The following is a 13,292-nucleotide window of genomic DNA, read 5'->3' on the forward strand; positions in this document are numbered from 1 at the left end:
CTCATGCGGCAAAATTTTCAACTCACTACAAAAGTTACGATTGTTCAAACATCGTTTTAAAAAGAAATTCATTCCTACATGAACTGTGTCAAAGTCCAAGCTTTCTGCAGCTCACACGACGTTACCAGCCAACCGAGGTCCCTAATAGTTTTGGTGTACCCAAATTGCAGCCTGCTCATAAAATGTTCCACACACAAATTGCTCGCTCCATGAGTCATTTTATACCACATAGGTGCCAAACACACAGGAAGCAACACTGTTGACATGGAAACCTAATAAACAGACAAACAGACTCGACTATAGACCGAATAGACAGAAATGTGTACTCTTGTAATTTTTTCTGGGCAACAGTGCAAGGAGATGCTAGTCTAAAAGCAAAGTGATGTATATAGAAAATGAAATACCATAAAAAAAAGAGTTTATCCAGAGAAAAACATAGCAACAATATAATAAAAAACAAATATACAACTTGAAAACATCTGACTAGGGCAACTGCACAATTACTTGAGATTGACAGAGATTTAAAGTTAAGAAAGTTGCTAGTTGTAATTGAAAGACTACACAGAACCACTCACCAGTCAGTGCTTTCCAGCTGCTCTTCTTCTGTCCTTGACTTTATGTCATTCCTAATTCTGTCACTAATTTTTTTTTCTTTTCCCAATGTGCTCAGACCTCACAGTCTCAAATCAAATCCTCACTTGTATTACACCTCAAATGTAAAACGTCTTTGCTTCTCTCAGCCTCTCTGTCTCTGTCTCTCTGTCGGTCTCTATCCAGCTATTCCAGACATGTTTCAGGGCTCAGCCCCAGCCAAATATGGGAGGAGGCCGGCGAACGAGGAAGGCGGCCTGCGCTGTCAGTGGGCATGCTGCCCTACTGTACACCACACAGACACAGAAACACACACAGACACACTCTCCAGTGGCAAGGTTGTTTTTAGAGGCTGTTTTCATTCTTTATAGATGAGTTATCTAACAATCATTTTATGTAATGCTCTTATGATTCTTTAGAAACTTATGGAAAACCTGATGAAGGTGAGGAAGCACCTCTAAATGTTACTGCAAACTCTTAAGGACTGAATTACAAAACACAAATGTATCCAGCACCAAATGATGGTGTTAATTCATTAGACTTCATACAATATAGCGAAAGGGGTCCAAATATATTTGATATTTGTATCAGTGCTTTGATACTGATGGAGACTAATTATGCCTAAATCAAACATATTATGTCCTTTACTGCAAAAGTCTGGAGTCATCCTTCATTCCTTTGTATTTTGGTAGGAAAATGCGGTATAGGCACAGTGATTTATTAAAATGTTTAAACATACATGTAAATATAGTATGTTTATCTGTCAAGATGATCTCAAACTGCTTCAGCAATGTTAAGGTGGAGAGGCCAATCCATGATTCACAGTGTTCATTTTTAAATAAAATGTTTTCCAGTTGGTATTGCATGTTGGATCGAACTCTGGTGGTTCTGTTATGTGTTTGTAATTCATCACTTTTAAGAAAATCTTTAACACCACTGACTGAAATGTATCCCAAACCATGACACTGTAGACAGTGTTGTACCTCTTTCCTGACCTCCAACATACATACTGATGATGATTTGGATTCAACACTCCATCAGACAAGTTTTTGTGTAATTTTCATACCTCAGTCTTGTCTCCCTGTTTCCCTTCACTAAGAATAGCTTCCTGACAGCCGCCCTTCCACTGAGGCTTTAGTGAACAGTAGATGGATCAGCTGAAGACCTTTGATGGATTTTTTTCTGATTTCTTAAGGACATGACTTTCAGATACTGTTCATTTGCTGTAGGTATTTTTTTGGCCAGCCACTGCGCAAAATGCCAAGATACACCAAGTTTTCACAATTTAAAATACAATACAATTTAATCAATATTTTTTTGTTAATTATTAAAAACTCATAGGTCAGTGTTAAGTTTCTTAATAATTATATACATTAAAAAACAACCCGGAAAATGTTCACGTACAAGGATTGGACTGAAAATGAGTGAAAAAACAGCCAATGTCCAAAGAAAAACATGGAAAAACCTTCAGAAAGTTGGACAGCTGTTGCTCAAGACAATGTTAAAAAAATTACAAGAAAAATCTGACTCCCTGCGAGCCAAATGTAAAGCAATGAGTGATGGCTCAGGTCTTCTACCCCCCACCTGTCATGAAATCCCTCAATTCTGCTACAATAGCGTGTTCCTTGGCTTTTTAGCCAGGCCATTAGTGATGACAAGACCAGACCAGTTAGAGGTTCGGAGCTAGGATTATTAGTGGATCCTTGGAAAATGTTGTCTTCTTAAGGGGTTAGCAGCCGAGCTGAGGTACAAATCTCTACGGCCACCCATTGGGCCAAATGGTTGCCTTTTTACTGATTTGACCTCTGGGCCAACAGCTGCCTCCAGACCACAGGGCTTCTAGTGGAGCAAAGGGAAGCCGACAAACACAAGGTGCACTACATAAACATGCACTCCTGCATACCTCATGAAAAACTGCAACAGAGCTACACTAACATGCAAATATTTACAAGCACACAGACCAGCTTGCATGCCCATATAGAGCAAAAAACACTGTATAATACAAACAGCCGGGCACATACCAGACTCCTCTCCTTTTTTTGTCCATGTGCCTGTGCGTCAGTATGAACCACACACATCTCTAAGCTACCAAATCCTTCAGACCTTTTTAAGATGCCCGTCTTTCACAGAGTTCTCTCAACTGGATTTCCAAGGTCAGTGGACTCTGTTAAAAATGGCGTCAGGAAGAGCTCGCCAAACCTCAAAAGTATTCAGACATCAACACCTGAGGATGAAGCATTTGTTCAATTATTTAAATGAGACCCGACGAGTGATCATTGTCCACTGAGCTGGAGCAGTTAAAAATAGGCCATTCTGTCATAGAGCTTATAAGAGTTTAGAGTTTGTGCGGGCTTGCCAACTCAAATGTACATCGTACACGTGATTAACCTTTTTTCACAGAGGTGGTTATATTTTATCAAACGCCAAAAAAACATTTGTTCACCAGTCTTGTGTTAACTAATTCTTTGAATCTTGCATTTTCAGTTTTGTGTCTTCCAAAACAACTAAGGTACAGAGCATCCTCTGTCGATCCAAACCTTGCGAATACAGACACCATATTCCTGCGCAAGTCTCGACTTAGCATCCACACGCCCGCATCCAAGTGTAAGAGCGAAGCCTGCAATTAGAGAGATGAATACACTGGCTGGGAGTTTTTCGTTATTTTTTTCTGCTGAGTGCTGCGAACACCGCTGCCCATTCAATTAGGCTCAAACTTGCAATCCTGGCGATTCCCACTGACCTTCCTGCAGCACAGCAATTACTGCAACGGTTCTCTGGGGATGTTCATAAAAATGAAATGGGTCTTTGCAAAGCTGGAAGAAAAAAATCCCATATATAAAAGTGGACGCAGCACTACAAAGACTGCCAAGTCCTGACTCAACCAAGGGTGACTACATCCTCCTGTTTGTGCAGATTTCTTTGATTAACAGCAGTAATCATGAATCTCATCATTACTGAGAGGATCCAAGGGACCGTGCCAGACTGGCAGCTATTGTAAGTAGCCAAAAATACATTTTAGGAACTGCAGAAGCAGTGATGATGATGATGATGTGTTAGTGATTCCACTTCTCCAGTTGTTCATTTGCACACTGGATATATAAACATTAACAAAAGGCAAACACTATGTAAAGCAGGTTTGTAGCATATCCGGGAGAAAGCTACAACATAAGCTACGAGGACATGCGTACTTTTGCATTACATGGCTGACAATCAGACAAGCAAACATTCCTTTCTTTGTGCCATATTTCAAAAATCAGGGCTCTGAAGTAAAAATACTTTAGATAAAAAAAACAAACACAGCTTCTATAATGGGTGTTTAGCATTTTATGGAGTGCCCGCATTTTAAGTTCTGGACTCCTGGCACAGAAGCAATAGCTCAGAGTGGATAGAAATTAATAGGGGGACTTGCGGGAGTTAGGCCCGGTGGTGTTTTAAGTTACACCCCCCTCAGGGAGGGAGCAGCCAGTAACAGGGTGACTGACGCCCCCTATTTCTTCAGCAGCTATTTAAAGTCCTAACTGACAAGCTGAGAGAGTAGCAGGAGGAGGAGGGTGTAGGGCTTTACAGGAAATCCTTCCCTTTGGTCAAGGCTCTAGATCTTGATCTGATAAGGGCGAGGAACTTGATTTATCTGTGAAAGATAGGTTGGTACTTATATGTATTATTATTATCATTACAAACTATATATATGATTTTGTTTCTGTTTCAGTCTTCTTCATATTTGTATATTCCTGTGTGTACAAAAAGCGTTAATCTCCTATCCAGGTGGTTCATTCAGAAAAGTCAGGTTACCTGGTTGACATTTTTCCCTTTTTAGAATTTCGCCTCTCCAAAATAGTCACTGTATGTCATTTGCATACCGTGGTCAGCATCTGCAGCTTCCTCACAGCGATGGCTGAAACTCTCATATGAGTCCCAGCGGATCAGAGGGTCCTGGGTGTTGTAGTCCACTGAAACACTCGGCCCATTCTCCAAGTGACTCAGGCCTGTGGTTCACACAAGTAACATCATCATACAGGGCACTGTCATATTAGAACGTTTATATACAGCGACAATATTTGAGGTTGGAATGGCCTAAAACATTTAATAATAAGTTATCTTCTATTAGTCTGTACATTTGAAATGGAGTTCCTCTGTCAGTGGTTTGTGGCTATATTGACTTACACTCTGTTATTGGGAAAACCACTTTTGATTAATCAGCATTTTTATATTAAGGTATTTGTGTATAAAATTCATTATGCTTAAATAACAAATGTTGTTTTATTCTTAAATAGTGTTTTTTCAAACACAACATTGATTTGTTTGGGATAAATCTTCTGTTATCACTATGTTTTCTTTTTGCTATTTTATTTTTTATGCTAACACATTTCTCATGACTTTTACTCTCAAGGGACTCTTTGGTTGACTCTGATGCATTTACATTAACGTACATTATGCTTTCGTATCAAGTTTATTAATGTAAATATTTCCTTTATAAACAAATTTTTTAAAAATGAAAAAAGAAAGAAGTATCATATTTTAACACACTGACACACATTTAAACCACCACCCAATGTAAGGCCACAGCTGCCCTAAATTAACAATATTGGTAATTACAAAAATCGTTTCTTACATATCTGTAATGGTTAAACATTTGTGCACAAAAATATTGTTCTTTTCCATGAACTTTCAAATTTGCTGTTTAACAAAACAGCAGAAAAAAAGTAAAGCACACTATTGTTTTTTGATTAAGAGCTGATATCACTGTTTTTTTGTTTTGTTTTTTACTTGCTTTACTTTTACTTTACCTAAACAAAAACAAGTGTTTAGGTGATTGGATGTTTTGCTTGACTCATTTCTGAATTCTTCTCAGAGAAGTCCAGTGTGCCGGCTCAGATTTGGGGGTGATAACGTGCATTCAGTATCTTATTTACCTAATAAATAACTATATATACTTAGTTAGTTTACATATATCCATTTTCCTGTTTTATTTTTATAACAGGTGGTCTAATAAATTCAGGGCCTGTATACATGCACACTTATGAACCCCTGGTATTCTCCGAGCGCTTCAATTAAAATAATACATTTTAAGAAAATTCTTTTTTTAAATTTTGAAAATAAAAATAAAAAAACTTGCAGCGGCTAATACATCAGATCTCAGTTCTAAATGTTGAAAAAAAAACATGTGATGCTAACAATCAATTTCTCCTTTCCCAAAATGGATTACCTTTGATTTTCTCCGGTCCGTATGAGAACACGAACTCCACCTTCCCGTACTCTGGAAACCTCTCATCTGCAGACACACACAACGAGAAATTAAAACCATGAACGCATGTGTGGGTTTCACATCAAACAAAGGCACGGTTACAATTTATCATACATAGGATTTATTATTTTACAGTTTTTGTGTATGAATTTAAATTACTTATCCAAATTCAAATCAATTGTGCAAATTTAGTGTTAATTTGATCTTCCTTTAATAAGAAATCTCTGGTTACTTATCACCATAATCACAGTGTTACTGTAAGTGAATGCTTTTCTGCTTCACCACCAGAGGACCCTGTTTACTGTAATACTGTGGGGAACACTGTCCTCCTGCATCAGGACCCATGAATTTTTCCATGCTGCAAACCAGAGATCCAAGCAGCAGATAGTAGAGCGTCAGACACTGAAGCCATTATACAGTCTTGAGGTAGCATTTTGATGAGTCTAGGTCAACACTAGGACAGTGAACACCACCAGTCTTTTGTGTATAAATACACAAGTCATAAAGCTTTTGTCATATCAGTGCTAATCTTGTGTATTTTTAAAAAAATAACCCTTTTTGAGATGCATAACCTTGATTCACAAAAACTCTATACAACTGTATGTTTTTAAGTGTCAAACAGTGTGTTGTGTAAATCCAAGCAAATTAAAATTACCTTTGAAGGTCTCGTCCAGCTCACTCTTCCCAAAAACCACCCCAAGATCATGGATGGCACAAGTATGGAACTGCACCCTGAACACAACGTCTCTGGTTGGGCTTCTGTATCTCTTGTGGTAACACTTGAGCTACGTTTAACAGATAATAGAGAAAAAAATGGAGAAACATCATGAGACTCTATATAATATTAGGAAAATGTAAAGAAAAAAAGGTAAATGGAAGGCAACTGTTGTTTAAGTAAGGAAACATTTTTTGTTATCTTACCAGGATGTCTCCCTTAAGAAGCAGTCCAGGTTCAATGGTGATACAGATACTGGTGTTGCTGTCCCCTTGCACATTGCTACAGTTAAAAAGACAAAATACTAACCTTTAAAATAAAATTACTTTTCACCTCACAGGTTCATTTTATGCCTGAATTCAAACACAAACCACGCTGAACTAGAATAAAAATTCCCATACTATATTCCTGACGTGTAGACTGGTTGCATTGCCTGGTAGATTTTCAGGAAAGGACGGCAACCTGTGAAGTGATATAAATAAGAAATCTGAAATGTGTTCAAGAAAAACAGTTTTTTCTAGTTTTTTAAAATTTTCATTTAAAAAAATCTGCCAGTGGTAAATGGTAAATGGCCTGTATTTGTATAACGCTTTACTGGTAGATGCTCACCTCCTTTGGACTCAAAGTTAGGTATGCCGTGCATGATGACGTGATGCAGGAACAGAGGCTTGTTGTTGATTTTTATGTGTCCTGACAGAAGGCCGTTGAAGTATCGCACATACCTGGACACAATGAAAAGTAAGCACTCAGTCCCAAAGTCTTTACAGATCAAGCTTAAAGATGAGGACAGATAACAAAACTGCAGGTTTTCCTCTCTCCATTCACTTGAATTTTCATAGGCCTTTATTTTAAACAATGCTTTAGAAAAACCCATAATGACATGTTATTATTACAAGGCATGTAAATGCTTTAGAGTGTAAGTAAGAGAGGGAATGAAAAACTAAAAACAGCAGACTAAGGGTGATAGCGTCGGGTGTTAAGGTTGTGCAGCCAAAGAAGTAAAAAGATTGGATGGATTATTTTGGAACTAGAAGTCTTCTGTTATCGGTACTAGTCACTTGTAACTGAACAAACCTTTGATAAAGGGATTCGTTGGACCTGATGTGAACAATAGAATGAATGTTAGAAGACTGCCTGTATTACGGGGAAATGCTCTCTGGGGATCATGAATATCTTCACAAAATCTCATGGCAAACAGCCGATTCCTTGTTGAGACATCACTTTATCCTCCCACTAAGCACCTCCTGGCTAAGTTACACGCCAAATCCTCATCCTGCTCATTCGGTGCGGTTCACCTTTACCGCCTGTGAGCTCCAACAAAACAGCCAGAACACAATTTCACTCGTTAAACAGCCTTTATCTACTTTGGGAAACGTCACACTGAGTTGATGTGTACGGAGGCCAGTTGGGGGTCTGCTGAGTTACTGTGGTCTGGTTGTTAATGATGATAATGATGATGGTACCGAACGTAACCTTGACCGCAGGGTTGCCACATGCACACGCCTTCCTTGCTCTGCTGTCAGTGGCCAGATGGTTTTGCCTCTGTGAAATTCAATTAGACCGAGCTGGGACGCCATGTTAGCAGTACTGAGATTAACAAAGGCTTGTAAGTATGCCATATATGTGTGTGTGCGATATGACACATAATTACATTTTGTCTTATAACAAGAAAACATCCTGTGATGAAGGTCCTGGATGAGGCAGTGCCATTACAACGTCTTTTTGTCATTTTCTGTTGAGTTGATTTTCTTTTTTTAACTCATGCTGCTAGCAATTGTATTTATATAGCACATTTAATTACATTTAATCTCATTGTGCATATTAAAATTAAACCTAAAAAAAATCTACTAATGTCAGAGATACACTCAGTGATATATTAGGTACAACTACTCCACCATTTGTTGATGTAAATTTCTAACCAGGTAATTAGATGGCAGCAAAAAACTGCATTTAGTGATTTAGACACGATGACTTGCTGAACTTCTGAGCATCAGAATGAGGAAGAAAGATCATTTAAGTGACTTTGAACACGGTTGTTGGTGCCAGACATGCTTATCTAAATTTGGTTGGTAGGGTCATGTAAACAACATGAAAGCGTGGATCCATCCTCGTTGGTATCAACGGTTCAGGCTTCTGGTGGTGTAATGGTGTGGAGGATATTTTCTCAGCACACTTTGCGGTCTTTAGTACCACGGGAGCATTGTTCAAACACCACAGTCAGTATTCACATGGTCAGTATTGTTGCTAACCATGTACATCCCTTTATGACCACAGTGTACCATCTTCTGATTTCTTCTGATTTCTCCTTGATTTGATGGCGCCGGTGAGGTCGGCTGCCGTCACGACTGCTCCGACCACTTTTTCTTTGTCTTTGTTTTTTAAGTTAGTTTTCAGCGTTTCTAAATCGGCAAAATCACCACCATTGGGTACATTAGGTATGACAGTGACACTCTTGTTTCTATTGGTTTACAATGTACTCACAATTCGAAGTTTTTAACTCCGGATCCGAGCTGGCCGAGTGAGATCTCGAGGGAGAACAAAGGGAAGCGGCGGCGGCCTAGAGGGAAGCCAGCCGGCGTCAGGAACAGGCTGAGAGCTCGTGCACACCGCACACCTCTGCCTAGCATCCTGCTCGCCAACGTCCAGTCACTGGAGAACATGCTTGATGACCTCAGGGCCAGGGTAAAGTTCCAGAGAGACATTCGGGACTGCAATCTCCTCTGCTTCACCGAGACATGGCTGAACCCAGCGGTGCCGGACCACGCCATCCAGCCGGCCGAGTTCTTCTCGGTTCACCGCATGGACAGGACACGGGACTCGGGGAAGTCAAGGGGAGGCGGCGTATGTTTAATGGTGAACAACAACTGGTGCAACAGTGCGAACGTTGTTCCTCTCACACGCTCCTGCACACCAAATCTGGAACTACTGTCCATCATGTGTCGTCCTTTTTATCTACCTCGGGAATTTACATCGGTCATTATAAGTGCCGTTTATATTCCACCACAAGCGGACACGGTCACCGCCTTATGCGAGCTGCATGAGGCACTCACACAGCACCAGACATAACACCGGGACGCTGCGCTTATTGTGACGGGGGACTTTAATAGCGCCAACCTCAAACGCGCAGCGCCGAACTTTTATCAACACATCACCTGCCCCACCAGAGGTGAAAGGACACTGGACCACTGCTACACTACGGTCAAGGACGGCTACAAGGCACAATCCCGCCCTCCTTTTGGCAAATCTGATCACGCCGCCATCTTCCTCATCCCAAAATACAAACAAAGGCTGAAACAGGAAGTTCCGGTTCAGAGGAAGGTCGCGCGCTGGACGGATCAATCGGTGGCCGCGTTACAGGACTCACTCGATGACGCAGACTGGGGCATGTTCAGAAACAGCTCCGATGATGATGTCAACGTGTTTACGGAAGCGGTTGTGGGATTCATCGGGAAACTAGCGGATGATACCGTGGAGACAAAGACTATCACAACGTTTCCCAACCAGAAGCCGTGGGTGGATAAAACCATCCGCGACGCTCTGAGATCCCGCACCGCTGCCTACAACACGGGACTCACGACAGGGGACATGGACCCGTACAAAGCCGCGTCATATAACGTGCGGAGGGCGGTGAAAGAGGCGAAGCAGCGCTACGGGAGGAAACTAGAGTCACAACTCCAACAGAGTGACTCTAGGAGCCTGTGGCGGGGACTAACGACAATAACGGACTATAAAGCACCAACAACTGGTATGACGAACGCGGCCGTGACTCTGGCAGACGAGCTGAACACTTTCTATGCTCGCTTCGAGGCTGCAGCTAAGGTCTCCAACAATGCTAGTGTTAGCGGCGCTAACGGCTGCAGACAGGAAGATACTGCCAGCACCGGAAACGTGCTCGTCATCTCCGAGCATGAAGTAAGGAGAGCCTTCAAGAGAGTGAACACCAGGAAAGCAGCAGGACCAGACGGCATCCCAGGTCGTATCCTAAGAGACTGCGCATACCAGCTAGCTCCTGTGTTCACTGAGATATTCAACATCTCTTTATCTCAGTCGGTGATCCCCACATGCTTCAAAGAGTCCATCATTGTTCCTGTCCCGAAGAAACCCCACCCTGCTTCTCTCAATGACTATCGCCCTGTAGCCCTCACCTCAGTAGTGATGAAGTGCTTTGAACGCCTGGTCAGAGACTTCATCATTTCTTCACTACCAGACACACTGGACCCACTACAGTTCGCTTACCGTCCAAATCGTTCCACAGACGATGCCATCTCTCATCTCCTCCACACATCACTCACTCACTTGGACACTAGAAGGGGGAATTATGTTAAAATGCTCTTCATAGACTACAGCTCTGCATTTAACACCATAATTCCCTCCACACTCACCACCAAGCTGGAGCATCTGGGACTCAGCTCATCTATGTGTCAGTGGATCTCCAACTTCCTAACTGGCAGACCACAGGCAGTAAGGATGGGCGGACATGTCTCAGCCTCCACCACTCTCAGCACTGGAGCCCCCCAGAGGTGTGTTCTGAGCCCCCTGCTGTACTCTTTGTACACATATGACTGTGTGGCCACTACCAGCTCCACCACCATCATCAAGTTTGCTGACGACACCGTCGTGGTGGGCCTGATCTCTGATAACAACGAGACGGCCCCCGTCATCAACGAGTGCCCAGTGGAGAGAGTGGACAGCTTCAAATACCTCGGAGTTCACATCACGCAGGACCTGTCATGGTCCTGTCACATCAACACCGTGGTGAAAAAGGCCCGTCAGCGTCTCTACCACCTCAGACGCTTGAGAGGCTTCCAACTGCCCTCCAAGGTGCTCAGGAACTTTTACTCGTGCACCATAGAGAGCATCCTGACGGGAAACATCTTAACCTGGTTCGGGAACAGCACCATGCAGGACAGACGAGCTCTACAGAGGGTTGTGCGGTCAGCTGAGCGCACCATCCGCTCCGAGCTCCCTGACCTGCACTCAATCTACAGCAGGCGGTGCTGGACCAAGGCCAGGAAGATCATGAAGGACCTCAGCCATCCCAACAACAGACTGTTCTCTCTGTTGAGGTCAGGAAAGCGATTCCGCTCCCTGAAGACCAACACAGAGAGACTGAGGAGGAGCTTCTTCCCGCAGGCGATACGGTCTCTCAATCACACCACCACACAGTACTGACCCACACATATAGTTCTTACACACACTGGACATTCTGGACATTGTTTCACTTCATTACTTAAATCACGCTGCTGTTATTGTGTATATATTTATTTATATTTCTTCATACATTCTTATATAGTTCTATATTGTGTATTTTGTTGTACAGTTATTTTATTTTCAACTTTAACTTATATATTTTATCTTATTCCTCCCAGTTAAATTTACCCTTCATTCTAATTTGTGTTGTACAGTTATTTCATTTTTAACCTTAATTTATATTTTATTCCTTCCTAGTTAAATTTACCCTTTTTAATTTTTCATATTTATTTCCTATCTTATTCATAGCCTTTTCCTTTTTTGTTTTCTTTAGGTCACGAGCAGTTGTCCAAGCATTTCACTACATATCGTACTGTGTATGACTGTGTACGTGACAAATAAAAAAATTTGAATTTGAATTTGAATTTGATTTGAATTTCTGCTTCCAGCAGGATAACTCACCATGTCACAAAACTCATGAACCTAACAGTAAGTTCACTCTTCTCAAATGAACTCTACAGTCACCAGATCTCAATCCAACAGACCACCTCTGGGGTGTGAGATTCACATGATGGATGTTCAGCCAATAAATCTGCAGCAACTGTTTGATGCTGTCATATAAATTTGGGCGGAAATCTTCTGAGAAGTGTTTTCAGCACCTTGTTAACTCTATGCCATGAAGAAAAACTGAAGGTGGTCCACACTGGTACTAGTGAGTTACACCTAGCAAAGTGACCAGTGAGTCTATATTTTTAGCCAGACAGATTTCCAATTTGAAAGTTACAGGAGTAAGATAAAGCTGGGGTATGTGGGGTTCTGCTAATGCCATCACTTCACTGTACTGTGACCCTTATTCCTGTGATTTCAATTCAAGTTCTTTGTGAACAACTAGAAAAGCACATAAAACAGATTAATGATGTTTTGTCCCATAACTTAAATCAGAACACTTCGAATCCTCTACACAAACGTTCACTGTGCTTTCTGCTGCATACTACTATTTTCACACTAATCATTTAATGATTCCGTGCTACACGGAACACCTTTAATCCTGCCTTTTACTGGCTTTCGTGGAAGCAGCGGCCTAAGATCATCTCCCACTCTTGATGTTAATGTCACACATTCCAGACCATAATGCTGCCAGTCTCTGGGGGCAGAGATAATTATATCCAAAGCAGGAAATAGCAGCGGGGCAGAGGGCAAGCCTATAGACCTGTTAAAGAATGACTGGCTGACTAATTCACAAGCTTAAATGAAGTGGTGTTAAGTCCCCTGGTGTTTCCTGTGTTCCTTCGCATATCCCCCATAACCTTTTTCCTGCTCATCCTTTCTGAAAAGCCCAGATCAAGACACCAATCTTCTCATGTGAAGAAGGGAAACTGAGAGGGGTCAAGCCTTTTAGCACCTCCCTGCCTAATATGCAAAGGCAGCTAATAATGTAATAGGAGCAGATTTATGACTTAGAGAACAAGAAGACAGTGTCCCTTGAGTGAAAATTACAACAAAAAATAAATTGCTCAAATGTTTTTTAACCGTTCTTGATTGGTTTGACTG

The 13,292-nt window shown here is 41.5% G+C and overlaps 1 protein-coding gene across 1 annotated transcript in view; it reads right to left on the reverse strand.

Annotated features, from left to right (window-relative positions):
* tns1a (tensin 1a) overlaps positions 1 to 13,292 on the reverse strand; it is a gene marked incomplete at its 3' end in the record, with an annotated part of 120,580 nt that overhangs the window by 26,147 nt on the left and 81,141 nt on the right. Inside the window, exons 12-17 of the mRNA XM_082525346.1 lie at positions 7,161 to 7,273; positions 6,953 to 7,013; positions 6,758 to 6,833; positions 6,492 to 6,621; positions 5,798 to 5,863; positions 4,452 to 4,577 (exon numbers count right to left, since the gene is read on the reverse strand). Of these exons, the coding sequence (XP_082381472.1) occupies positions 4,452 to 4,577; positions 5,798 to 5,863; positions 6,492 to 6,621; positions 6,758 to 6,833; positions 6,953 to 7,013; positions 7,161 to 7,273 (572 nt within the window). The remainder of the gene's footprint in view (positions 1 to 4,451; positions 4,578 to 5,797; positions 5,864 to 6,491; positions 6,622 to 6,757; positions 6,834 to 6,952; positions 7,014 to 7,160; positions 7,274 to 13,292) is intronic.

This window comes from Aulonocara stuartgranti, assembly GCF_965226115.1.
Source record: "Aulonocara stuartgranti genome assembly, chromosome: 23".
NCBI classification, from domain to species: Eukaryota; Metazoa; Chordata; class Actinopteri; order Cichliformes; family Cichlidae; genus Aulonocara; species Aulonocara stuartgranti.